The sequence below is a fragment of the Carlito syrichta genome, unplaced genomic scaffold, assembly GCF_000164805.1.
Source record: "Carlito syrichta isolate Samal-C Ts95f unplaced genomic scaffold, Tarsius_syrichta-2.0.1 Scaffold305868, whole genome shotgun sequence".
NCBI lineage: Eukaryota > Metazoa > Chordata > Mammalia > Primates > Tarsiidae > Carlito > Carlito syrichta.
Window position 1 is genome coordinate 840,361 of NW_007249964.1, and position 22,837 is coordinate 863,197.

Consider the following 22,837-nt stretch of genomic DNA (forward strand, 5'->3'; position numbering starts at 1 on the left):
ACACATATTAAATCTGAGGATTAATATATTATTTGGGGGAAATGTTTATCACCATAAAAATGAGAACAGAATGACACAGTCAAGACACATCATGGATCGAAAACACATTTGGAAAGAATGTGACTCTGTTCACACATCTCCCAAGACTCGCCCTTGATAGGGTTGAGTTTAACTCTATCAAGCACAATGTACCTCTTGTTTATAACCATATGGAAGAAGTGCATAAAGAGCAGACACTAAGAGATTAAAAAAGGCTTCCAAAAATAAAGCAAGAAAATCCGAAGTAGAAAAGGAAAAGTAGAGTGCTTCCTTTCTGCGTGTGAGAGACGGAGACTATTTCAACAGCTGATTCCAGCCTCGAAGTATACAGCACACATAAAATAAATACAGGTCACAAAAATTAACAAATCATCATAACTGTCTAATACATCCTGGGCTGGCTGCGGAAAAACAAGATCATTCTGGATTTATATCTGTAAGTATGGGATTTCCTGGACAGCTAATATCCACAAACAATCAAACACAGGAGGAACACGGGGAAAAAGGCAGCATTATTTCAAATTTGAGCTGAGAGTCGTGATTTGTAAAGGGCTGAACAGGAACTGGAGTTGAAATTTGAAGCAAGGAAATTCTTCTACTAGGCACTGATGGACATTTCTCTGTTTCTCTTGGCTCCATGCAGGTTTTTAGGTCACTGGGTTTTGAATGTGATGCCAAATAAGAATCTCACTAGCACAGAAACTTTGAAAATGACAACTAACCTAATCTCTCAATTTAAATAAAATAATAATAATAAAAAAGTCGAATGATACTTCACTCAAGAGTCAGAGCGTTTTATGAGACCTGTTGCCAGTATTAGTGTCTTGGAATGATCTCATCTTTCATCCTGGCTAAATTCCAACACACAATTTCATTAACCCAGGTACCGCAGGTGATAAAACTCATTTTTCCCTAAAGAGACAGCTAAAAAGTACCAGTTATACATTTATGAAGTACCAGCAATCAAAATTATGGATTTTCTAAAAGGTTTTTAACTACTTTTATTGAAAGGAAAATCGCTGTCTCAGACTTTTGTGACACTATTGCTAATAATAAATTTTACCATTTAGACATGGCCATAATATGGTAGACAGTGTCAATAAAAGTATGGAGCAAAGATGATCCCTGTCTTTTAAGTAATGCCTTCTAATTACATGCCGGAAATGATCGCATGAAATACCTGAGTTAACTAATGGCTCTTACAATATAAGAACACACAACAATGCATCTATAGTGACAGAGATGTGCTCATGTACATATTCATTTCTATGTAGAATTAATTGCATAAGTAGGCATTCAAAAATTTTTCCAATGTTTTCAAAGCCTACGAGAAAAATTTAAATTTCATTTGCATTTCTAACTAAAATCTGTTTGTTGAAAAAAAATGCGTTCAAATGTTATTTGCTTCTTTTTGAGCAAAGTAGTGGCACTGGGCCTGTTATCTTTGGCAAACTTGTCTAAACTTTTCTATCTAATATTCTACATATCACTAGAGGGCACTGTGGTATTTAGGCCACCTTGACCTCTTTAAGTACCAGGAGAGGTCTTGAACTCCTGAGCAATGTCAGAAAGGTTAAAGAAGAGATGTTAATGGGAGAAAAAAAAAATTTTTTTTTTGGTAACACCCTATTTTTATTTTTCTAAAACAACTCAAAAATACACGACGAGTAAAAACGTCAAATTCATAAAGATGTAAGGCTCATTTTGCAATCCTCAAAGCCTTGTCACTTTGAATCTGATGGGGAAACATTTCATCCCCATATTCTTGAGATTGAAATTGTGAGGCTGGAAATTGATTTGCATACACCCACAATTACAGAGGGCTATTCCCTCTATATGGCTCGAGTCTCCTGCACTAACTAGAGGTGATTTCACTGCAGAACACTCAGGCGTGCAAGCCGAGAGCCACAAATGGGTTTGAAACAATTTATGATATCCGGCCTCCTTCGACATGTATTAGCATATACCTGGTTTCTTTAACATACACTTTGTTTTTCCAAAACCACAAACATAGTTGCTGGAATTTCATGTGGAAGTGCTTAAGGGGCTGAAAGTTAACACCTTTGTGATCCGCGCTGCCTCACGGTGGCTGTTAAACAAAAGCCTCTTTGTCGAGGCTTTCTTGAAATGTTTTCTTAACATGTTCCAAGTAGTTTTAGGCAGGGAACTAAAGTAAACAAGATGTTACCATGATAAAAACACTTGTGAAAACATTACAGAGCACACTTAGTAGTTTCTTTCACATAAAACTCTTCACAGTTTTGAAAAGTAAAATTCACAGAAAAAAATTTTAAAAGCAAATTAACCAAAGAAATGTCCTCTACTGTCTACAGCCCTCGACCTTTTTCAAAGGGTCAAAGTTCCATCTCTGGGCACTTTCTTCAACGTTTCTCCTTGTGTCTTCTATTAGAGCACATACAAACCGTTTTGGCTTCCATAAATTATATACATCTGACTAACATGGGAAGGAATTTTTGTTTTGTTTTGCATGGCATTTTTCTCCATGAGAAATAACTGAAAGAAAAGAAAATTCTTTTCAAGTAGAATACTAAGCAAAAATACAGATGATACTTTTGCTAGATGTTATACAAAAGATTGCCTAAAGAAAAACTAGGGGAAGTGGAAATATTTTCCCCAGGTATAAGAGTTCCTGGTATTTGTGAAACTATGGGTCTGCGTCTGATTTTATACTCAAAGTTAGAAACAGGGAAATGCAATCAGGATTTAACCTTCAAATCTACTGCCCACCTTCCCAAAGCATTATAGGAGCCTTAAAAAAAAGAGGGGGGGAGGGAAAAATTATAAATCTGTGTTTTTGCTGGTAAAGGTTGTGTCTTCAGCCCAGTTTGAAAAGAAAAAAAATGGACTCAAGTGGTGAGATGCTGGAAGAACGCCGAGAAGCTTCACCTATCTGGACAACACTGGGCTTGTTTTTGTTTTTCTGTTATCAGAGGATTCCAAGCAATGCAGGGCTCGGCGATTTCATTAGAGTTAGCATGAGCACCTGCTGGTATCAGTTAGCTCTAACAAATACAACAGTCACATGATAACTCATGGCTGATAGATTAAAAAAAAAAATCAACACTAAAACTGCGACTTGTTTTCAGAAGAAACAGGGAAATAAATGCGCACAGTAGACAGGGTATCTGCTGATTCTGATAAAGCATCCCTCTGTTGGCGGTGAGGGAAGGACAACAGGATGGTTATTTGTACAGTATTTATCTTTGAAATCAAGGGCCCTGTGGTATACCTCACCTTGGGAACAAACACTGCAGAATGATCACAGAAAAGTGTCAAATCTCTGGTTTTGATTTACCAACAGTTATGATATTTCTTCCTCAGGAAGGGAAAAAAATATGCTTCATTTTAGACCTGTGAATCCCCCTCCCTTTTCTTAACCCCTCTCTCTGCTAACAGTGGCACTTTATTGACAGATGGGATTTTTATCCTGAATAACCGATCTTGGCCTCTGTAACAGTTGTATCTTATTAATCTGGAGCAATAGAAGACTAGCAAACAGTTACCTGGCAAAGTCACTTCCTCTCCCCCAGTCTAACTCTAAAAACCAGGTAGAAGACCCCAAGCCCAAGGAAGTGTAAAAACTGTGGCTGGTGAATGAAATCATGGGGCATGACACACATGGATATTCCCCCAAGTATGACTAAACTTGAGGGCTCTGTGAATCCAAACTAACATAACCTAGGATAGCAATGTCCAGGGACCACAAAAATATTTCTCAGCTAAAAACATGTTGGTGACATCAAAAATGTTACCCTAGTTCACAGGTCAGCAAACCATGGCCCAAGGGACACAGCCATACTTGTTCCCTATACACGGTCTGTGGTTGCTTTTGTGCCCTAATGGCAGAACTGAGTCCAGTCACTGTGACAGACACAATATGGCCTATGAAGCTGAAAATATTCACTGTCTGCCCCTTTATGGAAAAAATTTGCCATCCCTCCCCTCTGTGGGGGAATTTTAACCAGAAATTTATGATTAAAATTCTATTAAATAACAGTTTCTTCTGACTATCGATGTTTTGCATAGTCACGACCCCTTTCCTTAGGACAAAGTCAGACCTTTTTGGATATTTACAATTACCCATCGTTTTAAAATATAATTAAGCTAATAAGAAGTGTTAATATTTTTAAAGTGCCTAATATGGGCTAGGCAGTTTACATGATGTACGTTTTAAATGCTAACAGCGCTAAAAGGTGGTTATTAACATCCCAAATCACATATGCTTCCACTGAGGCTCAGAACAGCTACATAACTAGCCCAAAGAACGTACTAATAGTAAGTGGCTTCACTACCTAATCTGCCTTTCTCTAAAAGTTACTTTATATCCGCTATCAAGTAGAAAGCAAATCGTTAATAAAATATGCTGCCTCTAAGCAGACAACATAACACAGCAGTTAAGAACAAGTACCCTGAAGTCAGAATGCCTGGATTTGGACCTTGGCTCCATTTTTTTATTAGCTGTGTAACCTTGGGTAAATCCATTAACCTCTCTGTGCCTTAGTTTCTTTAACTGTATGTTGGGAATAATACTGCAACACTATCACCATAAGGTGCTTTTGAGGATTAAATAATTTACTAGAGGGGACCATGCCTATTGTACAGTTCAGGGTTCTTTGATGATAAACTACTACTGCCAGGGGAGTATAAAATCAGGGTATTAGAAAACAGGTGAAAAAAATTGATGAAGTATCACCTAAGTCAACGTCAAAGCAATGCTACATTGTGTTAAGTAAGAATACCACGGAGAATACACACATCACTTGTATTCATTTGCTTGAACCATGAGAAATCTCATCTAAAAAGAGAGGGATTACTAAGAGGAGGAATAGGTCCAGGAAAGATGCTTTCAGAATCTACAATCCAGCAACTTAGGAAGAAACGCTTGAAACATCACTGTCTGATAACAATGACCCCATGATGACATCACTCAAAGAAGCCAGGTGGTTTTTATTTGAACCACAAGAAGTTCAGTAGCTACTTTCAGTTCAGTTCAACGGAAAACAAAGTCGGTTTCATTAAAGCCAATGTGACTTCCCTCTTGACTGACAGAGACACGGGAGATGTGAACCTATAAGAAGACTATCTTATTTTCCACTGCATTAGACAAGATCCTAACACCTGAAGACAGTTCTGAATTTCCAAGAGTTAAAATCACACTGTAGAGGAAAACTGAAATCCTCAGTTTGTCATATACACCAGTCAATATGTTTTCAGGAAAGCGCCAAGGGAACTTTGAGTTCTAAAGGATTTTTTTTTCTTATTCAGCATTTGCTCTCCCTTTGCTGGTTCACAATACACATTTTTCACTTTCTGGAACCAAATCTCTCATCTCTAGCCCCCGTGCAGTTCCTGTGGGGTGAACATCTCCCTGTGCTCTGGAGCTGGCAAGCCATGAAGGCCTGGGTATGTCCTTGTAACTGGCTCACAGCTAGAACACATGACCCCATCTGGACAAATCACAGTCTGCCCAGGGTATTCTCTGGAACTACAGGGAAAGAGATGCACTGTGGGATGGATAAAACTGTGGCACGTAAACCTGTCCTCTTCAGTTCCGCTCGGAAAGAGCCCAAGAATGAAGGCAACACAGGAAAATAGAGGTAAAAGACAATCAATACTACAACAACCTTGTTTAAGTGTCTGGATCCAGCATGCTTGAAGCTGGCTGTACTATGGGGGCTTCCTAGCTACAGGGGCCAATCATCACCCCCCTAACCTTTTTTTTTTAACTTAGACCAATTTAAGTTGGGTTTCTAGAACTCACAAACACAAATCTTCTGACAAACCTCAGTCAATAAATAAGTTCCAGCAGGGCTCGGTGGCTCAGCCTCTAATCCCAGCGCTTTGGGAGGCTGAGGTGAGTGGACTGCCTGAGCCTGCAGGTTCGTGACCCACCTGGGCAACTTGGCGAGACCTCATCTCTACAATAAATCAAAAAATCAGCCAGGCGTAGTAGCGTGCGCCTGTAGTTCCAGCTACTTGGAAGGCTGAAGCGGAAGGATCGTCGGAGCCCAGCAGGTCGAGGCTGCGGTGGCCGGGAGCAGCCACTGCACTCCAGTCTGGGCAACAGAATGAGACTCCAACTCAAAAAAAAAAAAAAAAAAAAAAAAAAGTTCCAGAAAATAACCATGCAACAGTTACAGGTTGGTAGTGGGCATTCCAATTCCACTGAGCAAAGAGGAACGGAGAATATGTCGTGTCATGTGCAAAACCACAATAAATAATTGATAGGTGGTTTGCTATACAAGAGACAGACTCGAATACCCTTAGAAGAGAAACGGGCTTTTTAAAAAAAGTAATTAAGTCTAGGCCCCAGTTCTAATGGCCTTTAGATTCCTGTCTTTAATAGTAGATGTGGTTTGAAATTGACCTCTCTCCTTTTGGGGATATGCAGTTATATCTCACCTAAATGTCAGCTCACATAATAAATGAACCCATGATTATTAGGGCAGAAATATTTAGACTATTGACAAAATTTTTAAAATGGGTATAATTGGGAAACTGATTTCCTTTCCTGACTCTAAAATTGATATATGTCACTGAAGTATGCTGATAGCAATTTTATTGTTCCAGAGACATTATAAAAATAATACTTATAATATGTTTACAAATGATTATCGGCCATTCTACAGATGAGGGAAATCAGCACCAAGATATTTATCAAATCTAGCACTGGTGCAGAAGGAACTTCAGAATTTAAAAGTGGCTTCTGCCATGTTCTTTTTCTCTCATGATAAAAATACAATTAGGCAAAAAGTTAGGGAAAAAACCAAAAAAACAAAACAGAGATTCTATAATGAATGATTTATAAAGAGAACAAAGTTCAGTATCACAAACTTGAATCAAAATATTGTAAAGGGTTGTTGCTTAACTTAAAACACAGCATTGCTGTTCTTGATTGCTGATATTAGAAGCAAAGTTGGATATTTCTTTTCTAAACATTTAAGCACTTTAAATTTTCAATGACCACATAATGCTCTTAAAGTAACATACTGAAACCAGGAAACTATGAAATAGATTCACAAGCTTTCATTCATTAATCAAAAAACTATATTCACCAAACTGCTTGCAGGTGACACTAGGTATCTCTCTAAGGTGGCTTTATTACAATATTTGTATCCGGGTCCATAAAGATAGATATAGAGATTGTCCTAGCACTATAAAGACTACACAAGACTGGAGACCTGCACATAAATCAGTCCACCTCTGTTTCCCTGAAGCTTGAATGGAGAGAAAATCTCAAGGGAATATGTCCTCAGTACCTAATTTGCAAACCAACATGCTTCCAGAAGTACAAAAATTACACACATGCTGTACTTATTACGCGATATATATATATGCTCTTATGTAATATATTCAATCCACAGGTCAATGATTCAATGATATCATGAACATATTTATGTGACATCAAAGATGCAGGGCAGTTTAGTTTAAATTTTTGTAAGTGACAAGGTTACACAGGTAAGGAAAATATTAAGATGTAGCACAGAAGCATTTCATTTCAGCTATGAGAAGATTAATATATCATTTCCTTACAGAGACACGTTATCAGTGTTATAGATTCAAATAGGATAACACAAATTTTAGTCATATTTTAGCATACTTTAGCAGTAGAAGTTAAACTTACTCCATTCTCCCTATAAAGACAAGAATCTGAACAAAAGTCAACAGCCATAGAGAAAGATAAGAATCAAGTTAGTAGTATTTCCTCAGCATCCATTTTATTATGTTTATAAAGTTATTTGTAGAACAACAAAGAATGGGCTCAATCACTAAACAGCAATTGGCCAGTAAGTGACACCAATTTTACAAACTGAGAGTATGTATGTTATTGATTTAATATGTAGGGGAATGAATAAAAGTGAAAACTAAACTACTACAAGCTTAATATTGGGATAATTTTTTTTTAAATCACTGTCATTCTGAAGAATGGGTAAATACAGGTTCTTACTAAGAATACTGCAGGCCTTGGGTGTCTTTTTCCCTTGATAGTACAACCCTCAATAGATTTTGTAACTATTTCTGACAGTGTGCTAGCCCTTGTGATTTAGAGTCAAAGTCTCAAAAGGGTGGTGTGAAAGTCTCCATCAAAAAGACATTTTATGAGCAAAAGCATCAACAGTGGGAGGCGATGGCTATGCAAAAGAAGACAACAAAACAAAATCATCCTTACTTTAGAAATGATTGGAAATCTTCGCACACTGCTTCACAGCCTGGCCACTTGCACACACCGTGTCCATAGAGAGGATGGCTATGGGGGTGCTCCTCGTGGGACAAACTGAAAGAAAACACAGAGAAGACAAGAGAATGAATCTGCTGCCAAGAACCATTCCACCAGGCGAGGATATAAAAGGCAAGAGGAGCCCACATGGCCAAATGTGGACAAGACACATCTGTGGTTTTCCTTTCCCATGGAATTGACTAATTAATTCTGCATTGTTTGTTAAAAGCAAGAGTTAAATTGTACCTAAATGTGTTTAGTCAAATGTTCGAAATGTACATCTATGTATGAAAAATGTTTGACAGGCTTTTGTTAGAGGCAAAGCGCTCTACTCAGACTGTGAAGGATTCCTTAAAAAGCTAGAACTTATTTAATCTACATAATGAAAATTATAAAATCTGCACTTGATTTTGAGATTCTCTTGCTATGTTTTTCTACCCAGAATATTATACATTTTCTATTCTTCCCTTTCCCCAGAAACTGCTGTCATATAATCGTAAATTTTTCCACTAGTTAATTTTATCCAGCAAAGAATAGTGCAATTAAATAATTTAGAATAATAATTTAGGAAGACAAAGATATCCAGGTAGATGATTAGTTTTTTTTAAAAAAAGGCTAATAGTAGTAGGAAGATTACATTCTGTAAACTACTAACACTAAGAGTAAGAGAAAACTTGGCATGAGCATGAAAGGGTTAATCTTCCACTGGGGTTCCAATCAATACGTAATGATTTGGCCACACAGATCCAAGTCATGGGATGCTTTGATCTGCACCATGTGGTGCTTGGGTTAGAGTATCTGTTGCACTCGCTGATGAACCATATTCTCAAATATTTTCTCTATTATATTTCTGCATCCAGACTTCTTTCAGACAAATTATTTTTGCAGTTGTTTCCATAACCTTAAATTCCATCAACTAGAAATGTAGCACTAACACTGAGAGTTCTGTTTCATAGTCAAGCACATTCCCTTCACGGGAAGGGCTATTTTGCAACTTACTCGACTGCCTCTGCCTGACTTTGAACTTCAAGCACAGTGAATTATGATTACACACACACACGCATACACACAAGAGGCCTGTATTTTATATTACCATCAGGATGTGTGTTCATATATTTTATCGATTCACATTCTTAGAGTATATGTACACAGATGCCACTTGTCCCTGACTTATAACACAATCCACAGTGAGTGTATTATGAACACTTAAAACTAAGAAGCGTTAAAAGTAAATACACATACACACAAAACTACATCTTATCAAAGATCATTAGGTCTCTCCATGGCTTTTGAATGATTTCGCTGGAAATTAATATAATATGCAAGTAATGACAAACTATTTTGCCCTAAAATAAAAAATAGATCTAGAAAAAAAATGTAGAAAAATAACTTGTGACAATACTGAAAGGTGCTTCTTATGCAAGAAAATAATAAAACAAGGCAACAAAAGTAGCTATAGTGAGATGTGTAAAGCCAAACAATAAAAGAATATTCTGTAAGCAGTTAAGAGGGTAAGATTCCAGTGGGCCCAAGAAAAGAATACCTATTTGTGTTCATCTTCAGATTTATTAATGAATAAAACAGATACGATGCAAAAACTGAATTTTAAAACATTACTAACAATATTAGAAATGAAAGAATCCTTTAAATAGTTCTAAAATTCTCAAAAATTCTGAGGGAAGAAAATCATCTAAAAAGAAAATATTGAGTAGCCTGAAAAGACAACAATGCCAACCTCACTAATCATTTTCTTTAGCAATTTTATTAGGATTAAAATGTTTTCATAACTTTAAAAGAGCTAATATATATTTGTTGTGGAAAATACAGCAAGGAAAAAACTACCTTCAAATACACACACACACACACACACACACACACACACACACACTCTCTCTCTCTCTCTCTCTCACACTCATACTCTTGACAAATTAAGACATAACTATATCATTCTTTAACATTTAACATAATTTTGTAAATAATTTCTCGTTATGCACTTGTCTCCAAGAACCTTGTTTACTGATGGGGATAGTCCATATACCATCATATACCAAATAACATTTACTCTAGTTATGTGCCAAAATTTATCTAACCATTCCTCTATTTTGGATTCTGAGATTCCTTCATGTTGCTTATATTTGCAAATAACGTTCGAAATAAAATTTACAAGGCATAATATCCTGGTATACAATAAGTGATTTCTACCAGAAGACATATTCAGAGAAATGAAATCACTCGATTAATGAGTACAAAAATTTAAAATTCACGATGAATATTCTATCAAGTTGCTCTTGAGAAGTGCTACACACCGAGTACACTCTTAGCCATTACAGATATTTTGTGTGATCCTTCAATTTGGAAACCAGGAGCCTGAACTAGCTAGGATACAAAATTAATATCACTAGTTGAGAACTACAAATGGTTAGTCTGCTGTGCTTCTTGGGTTAAGCCAAGTGTTCTGAAAAGAATACGAAATAAAATAATAATACATGTTCTCTAGAGGAATTTTATACTAAAAATAAAATGTATATGACTTAACATAATGTTTGCTGTCCCTCCTTCTGATTTTTGGTTGACTTATTTGAGAAGTAAAAGCTAATCTTCTCTAAGAATGTATTTCTTAACAAGTTCAGCTTGTTATCATGACTTCAAAGTAAGGACAGAAGACAACTTACTAGGTCCTCAGAAAGGCATCCAGTTATACCAAAAGTTTAAAGAAACTCGTACTCGCCTGTGGGGAGTTGGAGTTTCTTTAAAAAAAAAAATTCTTTATTATGAAGAGTATATGCTCTTATTTTTAAAAGTTCACATAACACTGAGTTGGCTACTAAAGAAAGTGGACCCCACCTCAGACCTCTGTTAACATTCTGGCTCACTACACTCTGCATTTCTCTTCTAATGTATTATTATATTTAAAAAATGGAACCACTACTGCACATACTGTTGTCACTTGCTTTTCACATCTAATATATAGCTGGATACTTTTAAAAACACAATTGTCTGAAAGAAAGCTCTTGGCTTTGGAAGGAAAGAGAATAGGCTGGCAGTGGTGCCCTGACAGAATCTCTCTGGAAACATACATAAGAAACAGGAACATCTGTTGCCTCTGGGGTGGAGTACTGGGAGTCGGGGTGGCAGGGAAACTGAGTTTCACCTGATCACTTTGTCTATCTTTTGAAGCTCTTATTTTGTGCCTTGGGGGAATTGATTGCTGTCCAACTGTTAATTTTTTGCACACACACGTGTGTGCATGTGTGGATGTATAAAGAGAAGAAAAAAAAAATCAAGTGCAGTGTGGGACTGGATTTTCAGACTGCTGCCTGCTGCCAGTGGCACAGTGAATAGCCCACACCCGCTCACGTGAGGCTGGGTCTCGCTTCCGGCCTTGCTGCTGCTCGGTATGAGACACCATCAGACAGCATCAGCTGCACCTCTGAATGGGAGCTTTGCTGTTTCATCAAAAAAAGTAGAACAAGCATTCATATTCTTGCTGCCTTTTGGGTCATGCCAAAAGGGACAAGAAGGGAAATAAAAAAATGAAGAAAATAATGTTTCTTAACTTGAATTAGTTTGGAGCTACATTTACAGGATGAAAGACAGTGGAAAAAAAGGATGATTTGAGCGTCTGATATAAAGCCGTGAGCCTAATCATTTAAATAAACTGTTCAAGGGTAACTCACCAATGTGTAAAGTATAACTTCTGAAAGGCTGCCAAGGTCAGTGATGAATAAAGATACATTTGGTTTTTACGGGATTTAAACATGTTTGCTTCAAAATTAAACTTCTAAAAATTTAGGGTCAATTGTTTAAGAAAGTACTTTTTACTATTAACTCTCAGGCTGAATATTCCTAGGGGTACAGATCACTTATTCTTCTGTGCATAATCAGTACTTCACACAGAGCATGGGTTCAATAAATGTTGGGCTGATTTATGAATGAACAGATAGTAAATATATTGTTCTATTTAATTTCTGTGTGGATATACACTCAATTAGTGTTTGTCTTTTTAAAAAAATTCTTACAGGTAAAAGACCAGAATTATGTAAAGCCACATGAGAAAATATTGTTATTACATTTTTTATTATTTAATTTTATTCTGAATATATAAAACATAGATAGTATGCATTTGAGAAAAGCCAGATGATTTAAATTTCTTTGAATAATCCTTGATATATAAAAATTAAATATAATTTTAGCAAAAAAAAGTGATAGCATTTCAGATTAGAAAAGAACCAACTAGTCATAAAATGCATAATTACATATAAATATGTAAGAATTCCTGACATTCCATGATTCCAATGCAGTATATTTTCAGTATATAGTGTAGGCCACTGATCTTGGCCTTTGGAAGATTTTATAAAATGGTTATAGTTTCTCATGGTACCTTCACTGTTATATTTCCAAATTCACTACTTGACCAAAATGAGAAACTGGAATTAATAAATTCACCTGCTAAGGTCATTTCTCAAGTTGGCCATCTGTAATCTTTAGTGTCCTTTCACTACTAGTCTACAAGTTACTTTCCCCTGTGGTAACCAAGAGGAGAGAAATTCTTGAAGGAGATGAATAAACCCTTACTATATCCAAGACATTTCCTGCCAACTTAAATGTCAATTTTCCTTTCACCCAAAGGCACATTCTTAGCTTTTCCTGTGCACTGACCTATGTTCTCATGGCTGTCTTCTAAGTCTCCTCCTAATTTTTTCCTCTTCCAAATTTGCCTCTGTTTGTTTTCTTCCTCTCTAAATTTTTTATTTATCTGTAGCAAAAGGCTACCTCTGTGCTCATTAGGGTCTATCCCTTTTCCCCTCAGCCCCTCAAAAAAAATCATGCCAAAATTATACACTACATTTTATTTTACCAGCCTGTTATTTGATGAATTAAATTATGGAAGACTACGTTGATTGTCTCCAATCACTCAAAACTGTGGAATATACCTTCACTGCATTATACTTCATATATCATACAATTTACTAATTTCGAGTATATAATGCGAATATATTCAGAGTTGTGTAGCTGTTACCACAATCTAATTTTAGATCATTTTTATTACCCCCCAAAAAACCTGTACTCATTAGCAATCACTCTTCATTTCTCATTTTATATAAATGGTATCATACAAAATATGCTCCTGTTCTTTCATTTCACACAATGCTTTGGAGGTTCATTCATTCACATTTAACATTTATTAGTAGCTCATTCTCTTCTGTGGCTAGTAGTATTCCATTGTATGTACAAAGCACATTTTGTTTATTCATTCATCTGTCGATGAACATTTGGGCCGTTTCCACATTGTGGCTATTGTGAATAGCGCTGCTGTGAAATGTGTATACATATACTTGTTTATCTGCTTTCAATCTTGGGGGGTATATACCTAGGAGCAGAATTGTTGGGTTGTATGGTAACTCTATGTTTAATAATTTAAGGAACTGCCAGACAATACTTTCCAAAGCAGCTGCACCATTTTACATTCTCACCAGCATTGTCTGAGGCATTCAATTTTTCCACGTCTTTGTCAAAATTTGTTGTTATATGTTTTTATTCCAGCCATCCTCATGGCTGGGAAGTAGATCCTCATTGTGCTTTTGATTTGCATTTGTGCTTACTGTCATTTGTATGTATTCTTTAGAGAAATGTCTATTCAAATTATTTGCCTATTTTAAAATTGGGTTGTCTTTTTGCAAAATTTATCTCCATTTTGTAGGTTGTCATTTTGCTTTTTTGATGGTGTGCTTTTCTTTGGTTCCTTGTATTTTTGGAGTTACATCTAAGAAACCATTGCCTAATCCAAAAACATATGCCTATGCTTGTTTCTAAGTATTTTATTTAAGTCTATGGTATGTGTTAATTTTTGTATATGATGTGAGTTCAGAATCCACATTCATTGTTCAATGTTGTCCCGGCACCATTTGATGAAAATATTACTATTCTATTCCAAATGAACTGTTCGTCAAAAATCAACTGAACATAACTGTAAGGGTTAGAACTTTTTAAAATTTCACTTTTCCTAGATTTCTTTTTCCCCAACATACTATTCATGTTTTCAAAAGAATGTATAGTTTAATTATGAAACAATTTTTGAAATTACATCAAACTATAAGATAAGTCTTGAAGTTTGATGGGTGAGGGCAGAGATAGATTTACAATTAAAATAAAACCTTAGCAGCTGAACTTTTTGAAGAACAACTGCCTAGAGGCAACTTTGATTCCCAGACCCTGTTGATCCCTTATGCGCTGAAAAATGTTTCCAGAATGTGCTGTGTGACACTCTCTGTTTACCATGTAAGTGGAGTGTAACTTCCTTTTCTTGAGGTTCAGCTCTATTTCTATATAGGAAGGGTTGGGAGCTTGGGGACTGAAGCCTCAATAGTCATTAGAGCTGTGCTTGTAACTAGGAATCTTGAAGGCCATTTCACTGTCCCATCCTCCACTTCCTTCATGTGAAAACCGAGGCGAATCATAAAAAAGCTCCTCCCAGTGGTAAAATCTTCATCAGACATCCATCTGGGATATATATGCAAGTGGAACAGAGAGTAGGCATACATGGCACATCTTGTTACTGACAAGATGAAGAAAGAGGAGGTGCTTAATGAAATTGGTAAGGAGTGAATGAGGTCTATGCCTTCTAGTGTCTTATGACGGCTGTGGAGCAGGAAGTTGGCTGCCATTCTCTTCTAAGTCAACACCCACCTACTACACATACATATACCAACAAGCACGACTAATCCCCTTTCCCATCTCTGCCTTTAAAGGCTGTTCTGCTTACCCTCCTCCCTTACTGATCACCACCTTCATTCCTACAATTTAGGACCAATACAGTCAACATTTATGGAACTCTGACCCCAAGATAGGTACACTAATTCTGAAGACCATGTTGATTACAATCTACCTTTAGGGCTCCCGATTTCTTTTGTCTCCTTTCTGTGTGCACACCTTATGTCTACCCAATAGCACCAAAAGCCACAGAATCCTCCCTCTTCAGATCCATCACAGCCTATGATATTGTTTGGATGGTAAGAGACAGCTTATTTCCAGTCAAAACATTAAATTACATCAGATGCCTCAGGTCTCCAGAAAGCTGTTCTCTGGATACACAGTTTTAGGACTATCTACTAATAAAGATTGTCTTTCACTACACTGTGATCATAACAATGGCAAGTGTCAGTGGAAACCATTGTTTTTTAAAAAAGCTTTTTCATTTCTTCGCTTCATTCTTTAACGACAATATACACAAAAATGATCCTCGTTTTTCCTTTTACTCTTTACTTCTTAGTTCTTATCACAGTTCCCTGCCTGCTACTTTATTACCATATTGTACTTGCAATGAGCTTGTAAGTACCTTATTAGGGACTTCTTAAATTTGAAGATGGGAATGTGAATTGGAGTTGAGAATATTGTAGTGATTAGACCATATCTAAAAATATCATCAGACTTCATAATTGAAATGACCCAATTTTCAAAAACTAACTGATTATCAAATATTTGTGAAAAACATAAGAAGTCAACTTGAAGGAAACAGGCTCTGCCACACAAGATGATACCAAACTAGACAAGTTGGCCTTGAAACTTAATCACAATGACCTTTCATAAGGAGGACAATGTAGATTCACAATTGTGAAAGAGATGATTCCTTAAATACCTAGCAAAATTTTCCATCTTAGACTTTATTCTTTTGGTGTTTTCCATACTTTTGCATATCTCCTCAAAATCAGCTGGAAGTCCAATCACAGTCTCTTGCAGAAAATAAAACAACAGGTCAAGTTTCTTCATGTTTTGTACCATACCATCGGGGGAGAAGGTCTTTTATACCTGCCTACAGAAGAGCAGATGAGATGTGGGGGCAGGAGAAGGAGAATGTGAGTGCTGCCTTGCGTTTTCCAGGCAGCTTTGTAAAAAAGACCTTTCTCCTTCAACTGTCACTGAAAACACTTCGAGAAGCAGATGGGCTTCTTATTTCACACCGAAGAGTTGGGAGACAACTCAGACATCGCATTTCTTGCATTCTGCCTGAATTTTCGCTTCTCACTCACTGCAGAAAAATAGGATCCTATGTGTTTATTAATCAGTTTTCCAAAAGTAAGTTGACAATGGGTTCTGTAATCCTCCCACAAGGAGAAGGGTGTTTTATTAAAGCCTATTAAAGGGCCTACCCTAGAGTGAATAAGGATGGGGTTCTCTACCAAGCAAGACACACTCATGCTTCTCTCTCTTTCTCTCTCACGCAGGGAATCCTTGACTCTCCTTCCCCAGAACGCTTATCATCTCAATTTTCTGCTGCTTTTCAAATCATGTTTAATTAGAGGATTTCACATTCCCTTGTGATATGATATTCATGAGTAAAACTTGCAATTGGAGTGACTGTGAATTAGTCTATTAAGTGCCAGATTTGTGCTTTTAAACAATGATGGAGATTATTGTTATTATCTGCTCTCAATATTGTGCTCCGAGATGTGAGGACTACCTTAACTAACTTTCTATCAGAAATACAAGCTAGGAACCATGTATGTCTGGGGTTTTTCTTCTTTCTTGAAATGTGAATTATCCTGAAAGAAATACAGGGTTGCCCTACTGTAGTTGTCCTCAGGACATGGCCCGCTGGGGAGTGTTAGGTGGGTTTGAGTAATATACAAATACCCTTACTTTTATAGTTACAGATTCATGCTCATGCATATTAAAAAAAATTATTAGAATACTGGAATTATGATTTCTCAGCAGTAACTTTTTATGAAACTGATTTAAACTTGTCAATTTTAAGAAAAGTATTAAGTAAACAGCAGTAATAGTTCAGGTGTGGTGGCTGACGCCTATAATCCCAGCACTTTGGGAGGCCGAGGCAGATTGCTTGAGCCCAGGAGTTCAAGACCAGCCTGGACAACATAGCAAGACCTTGTCTCTACAAAAATTAAAAATTAAAAAAAAATGTGTTAGGTGTGGTGTCATGCACCTGTAGTCTCAGCTACTTGGGAGTCTGAGGCAGGAGGATCGATTTGCCTGAGCCCAAGAGTTCTAGGCTGCGGTGAGCAGTGATTGTGCCACAGCACTCCAGTCTGGGTGACAGAGAAAGACCTCCAACACACAGACACACAAAAAGCAGTCATAGATATATGCAGGTATGCCCAAAATTGAGAATGGCAGGAGACTAACTCAAAAAATGTTGGCAAGGCCAAAGAGAAGGCACATCAGAGATAAGGACATATAACTTTTCTTTCCCATCACTATTCCTAGGGTAATGCTTCTCAGGTTTCATCCTGGATGCTAATCTATTTCAGTGGTTCTGGGGTGAGGCCCACAACTGTGAATGTGCAACAAATTTCCAGTGCCGATGGGTCACGGACTACAACTTGAGTACCAAGGAGCTGGGAATGAGTTCCCTGCTCTGTACCCGATCTAAAAATGACCATGCTAAAAAAATTTAAAAATTAAAAAAAAAGGCCGGGCTCGGTGGCTCAGCCTGTAATCCCGCGCTTTGGGAGGTGGAGGTGAGTGGATTGCCTGAACCCGCGGGTTTGAGACGCGCCTGGGCAACTTGGCGAGACCTCATCTCTACAAAAAATCCAAAAATTAGCCGGGCGTGGTAGCGCGCGCCTGTAGTTCCAGCTACTTGGAAGGCTGAGGCGGAAGGATCGCCGGAGCCTAGCAGGTCGAGGCTGCGATGGCCGGAGTGTGCCACTGCACTCCAGTCTGGGCGACAGAGTGAGACTCCAACTCAGAAAAAAAGAAAAAAAATTTTTTAAAAAAATGACTATGCTTATAGCAACATCTGGGGGGTGACCGCTCTATGAATGGTTGAAAAGAAACAGCACTGGGCAACCTCACCAAGTAACAGCCGCAAACTCATTAAAAAAAATGCTTGTTGGCTCAAAGTTATTTAAGAATTATATGCAAGGCTGTATTTTTTTTTAAAATATAACAAAAAAGGCAAGGTTGAATAAAGTAGTTCAAGGAAAAGGTCATTTTCTGTTTCTGTTTAACAAACACCAACTTTACAATAGCACAGATGTGTTGGATGATTTTGATCAGTGGCTACTGTTTGCCTGAAAAGGAATATCTCAGAGTAAACTGTTGAACCAGTGGGTTTAACAGCATCTCAAAACTTCACATTCCCAAACTCTAGGTCTTCCTTAAGTACCCCTTAAACCTGGTTCATATCCCTGAACTTGCAAGTGCACAATATGTTTGAGGAAAAGCTGAGTCATGAATTACCTTTTAGGAAGGTAAGTGAGAAGGTAAGTGATAGTTTTCCATTTTTTTAGGGAACTAATGTCTACCACGTAGGTTGCATTTTGATGAACTTGGCATAGCCCATATTCAGTTAAAGTCCCACTCTTCTGCAAAATGAACGAATCCTATCAAAATATCCCCATACGCCATTTGCATGAACTCAGTAGTGGTTCACACAATGTCACATGAAGAAAGAATGCATATTTTTAAAGACTTGCAGACTTGTTTTAATAGACAAGACTATATCTAGCGCCCTCAACCTCTAACTTCACAGATTTCATTCCTTAGGATGAAGCTCATTTTATTACACAACTCTGAGACCCACAGCTAGATTAATTTCCTAAGTTGACATGGAGCCGGTGGCAAGTTTCTGAAGACACACTTTAAACTGAATTTTCACTGGGGAAGGGAGAGTCTCAGGGTCATTCTGGACTTATGGGAAAAAGACTCACAAAGACTCCAACAGCACAGAGTAGCATGTCCGATGTTTTTAGGACTAGAATCCCTCAGGATCGAGGGGCATCGCAAATGTGGGCGATATATGTGACTAGCAATCAGCTGTTTTGGCAATGGTAAGAACCTGAGGCTAAGCACCATGACAGGTAATACATTTGGCAGTTACTTTCAACACCAACCAGGCCACCAATCTGCCGTACTCCCTTTCCAGTTCCACTGACTGAAACACGCCATCTCAATCCCTAGATGCCAGGAGTATGTGGCACAGTGGGACAACGGAGCAGAGAATTAGAGCCTAGTATTGCAGGCCGGTTGGTGTGCCTGGATCAAAACCCAATCACAAACACAGAACGCACGATGACAAACACAGACTGCCTGTATTTGCAAAGTGACGAGTGAAGGAATAAACAAAGGAAAAGAACAAGAAGAGGCAGAGGTCCAGCTTTTGTTTCTGACACCAGTAAGGGCTATTCTGAGTTTGTAACTAAGAGTTTACCACTGGCAGCATTAACACTGGGATCTCGTTAAGAAAACAGAATGCTTTCCAAAGAGCGGTGTGAGCAACTGTGTCAATACAGACACAGGGACCACTAATCCAAAAGTTATTAACACCATTAGGCAGGCATTCTCATTATGTCAGCGCAAGTGTGTTTGCGTTGGTGAGTCACAAGGTCTACGCGGAACCTTGTCCATATGTTAGAGGAACCAACAATACATCCAAAACCAGAGAGGACCAAGTTCCAGTACTAATTCTTATGTCGTTCCCATCCCCAGGACTCTACGGAAGTTGGCACAAGACTTCCAAGAGTTACATCATACTCCAGAAGCAAGAGAATCATGTATGAGAGCCAGACAAGAAAGCAGAAGAAGGGACAAGTAACTTTAAGACACAAAATGGCTCAACACCATTAGGTGCTTGCTTTTATGGTCTCTTAGAATTACTTCCTACTTTATGTAATTACTTTTAGCTCTCTGTGGTTCAAGAAGCTTCATTCACGTGGGTCTCAGTCTTTGCATCAGAATCACCTAGAGTCATGGCTAAAAGACAGGTTTGCTGGACTTCACCCCTAGTGTTTCTGATTCAGAAGGTCAGGGTAGGACCCAAGAATTTGTTTCTTTAGCAAGTTCTCAGAGACTATACTGACATATATAACTGATTAATAAATACACTTAGTAGGAGTAAGCATTCAAAATTTTTATAGTTATGGGATAAATACATAAGCTTGAAGATCACTGGCATTGACTGTGATTGCTAATAAGTTCTCATCCTCTGAAAGACAGATAACTGAACAGATGGCTGGACATAAAGTACTAGATTATTTGATCTGGGCCTTAAAGTATCAGTAGGAGCTCAGCTGCTGAAAGGAATTGAATGAGAACAGACAGTGAATTGAAGCACATATATAAAAAAACCTACAAAGACAAAACCAGAGCACTTAAAATGATTTAAAGGCCAACTTCAACATTTAAAAAAATTTTTGTTCTATAAAATAGCTTATATTGGACATAGTCTTGAGAATTTTTCTCTTTGAAATGATGAGTCTTGCCACTGAAACTCAGGTTTTCCTAAATAATAGTAATCCAGATCACTTCTCTGTCGCTTTGAACTACAGAAGAACGCCATACCATGAGGACAGCAGTTAGAAAGATGCAGGGCAGTGGTTCTCAAAGTATAGTCCCTGGGAACTTGTTAAAGTTACAAGTTCTTGGGTCCTGCCCTTGCCTAATGAACCAGAAACACTAGGGGTGGGGCCCAGCAGCCTGTAATTTAGCCATGATTCCAGGTGATTCTGATGCAAGCTAAAGACCCACTCTTAGCAGAAATCGAAATGCTCTCCTTCATTTGGAGAATCTACAGGTACTGACAAAGGCTAAGCAGATTCTCTTAATCACATAAGGCCACAGGGTGACAAATATAGAACTCCTCTAAACGGGTCCTTGACCTTTGATATCTCGTTAGTTCACTTTCTTCTGAACATTTCATTGAGTCTCTGCAATGTAATTTACTGCCTACTGTATGCCAGGCTGGCTGTTCTGGATGATGTGGATATGGGCATCGACAAGAGAGAGAAATACTGTCCTTCATGGAGCTCACTGTGCCAAAAAATCTCACATGTGGTGAACTTAGGGAGAAAATACATATATACACTATGATATTCCTCTAGTACTCATTTTAATTTTTTTAAAAACCACGGATTGCATAGCATTCTGCATATACCTCTATAGCTAAATTATAGAAAAGCAAGTGTCTGCTTCCATGTTTGTCTCTTTGATTAGCCTGAGCTCTTCAAGGGGAAGAACTACGGTGAAGTCACCTTTTAATTCTCAGAACCCATCGAGTTTGTATATAATAAATACTCAATAAGTATGGTTTGAATGAATAAGTATCTTTAATAACAATGAACAATAATAGTTAATATTTACTGAGCACCTACTATGTGCTGGCCACTAAAACATGCATTAACTCCATTAATCCTCATAGTTACATCTATGGGGCAAGGCCTGTTATCATACCCATCTTAGAAGTGGAAAACCGAGGCACACCAAGATTAAGTAACTTAAGTGGGCTGCCTCATCCCACAGTCCAGTTTTGGAGTCCACATGCCACTGAACACCACAAGACAACATGGCAGCTTGACACTAAATGAGGTATGGGCCATGATGCAGCAATACAAGTTCTACTTTTGCCTGTGTGTCAGGGCCTTTGCTTCTGCTGTGCCTTTAGCCTAGAGGGGTCTTCCCTTTTTCACATCTGTTCAAGGATCACTGAGAGGCTTTAACAGACCAACTTATCCCAACAGTAGCCTCGGCCCCACCAAGTAACAGTCCCTCTCCTGCTTCTTCTTCTTCCAGAACTGAATTGTCTTCCTTTATGCCAATTATTAGTTTGTTCTATTGTTCTTCTACAACAATGTTGTCTCCATGAATACAGACTCTGGAGATCATAGCTATATCCCCCCGAGCTAGGATGACACCTGGCCTGTGGACAGAGCTTGGTAAGTTCTGCTGAGTGGGTACTATTGCCTGGTGACTTCTGTCCCACTTAGGAAGACATTTTCTGTTGGATTCTGGGCAACTTCCCATTTATCCTTGTTGAGTTTCTTTTTAGTCTGTCTACACAATCTTATTTACTCAAACACCACTGTATTGTTCCAGCTCTTGGTGTCAATTTTTTTCTAATTAAACTGCCATTTTCCTTGCACACTGATCTTTAACATGAGACATCTTGTTCTTGTCATGAATATGACTTATATGGAAAAATGTAAGTTGAATACAGGGGCTCATATGTACCAGAAATAAGTTTCTATCAATATTTCTTTTTTTATTTTGAGTTGGTGTCTCACTCTGTCGCCCAGGCTGGATTGCAGTGGCATGCTCACGGGCACCCCAGCGTCGACCTGCGGGGCTCTGGCGATTCTTCTGCCTCAGTCTCCAAGTTGCTGGAACGACAGGTGTGCGCTACCACGCCCAGCTAGTTTTTGATTTATTGTAGAGATGAGGTCTCACCAAGGTGCTGGGCTGATCTCGAACCCGTGGGCTCAGGCAATCCACTCGCCTTGGCCTCCCAAAGTGCTGGGATTATAGGCCGAGCCATCGAGCCTGGCTTCTATCAATATTTCTAACTTGGTCAGCTTGGTGGCTGGGTGATGGAGTGAGACTCCAACTCAAAAAATATATATATATTTCTAACATTTATATCAGACATGAAAGTAGAGTAGCAGCCATAGATGCCTGCCTGATTCTTAGGTCTATCTATGGTCATTATTTCCGGTGGAGTATTAACTTTTTCAAAGTATGATCTGGAATTCGACCGATGACTAAAATGACCTCTTTGAAAGCAAATATCACATCATTTACACAAACACTTCAGATTTTTCTTTCCTT

General features: G+C 38.0%; 1 protein-coding gene across 7 annotated transcripts in view; it reads right to left on the reverse strand.

The window, feature by feature from the left end:
• The window catches only part of FOXP1 (forkhead box P1), a 614,874-nt gene that overhangs the window by 50,334 nt on the left and 541,703 nt on the right, over window positions 1–22,837 (reverse strand). For all 7 annotated transcript variants that reach the window (XM_021714901.1, XM_008062851.1, XM_021714905.1 and 4 more), the window contains one exon: window positions 8,231–8,335. In XM_021714901.1, the coding sequence (XP_021570576.1) occupies window positions 8,231–8,335 (105 nt within the window). The remainder of the gene's footprint in view (window positions 1–8,230; window positions 8,336–22,837) is intronic.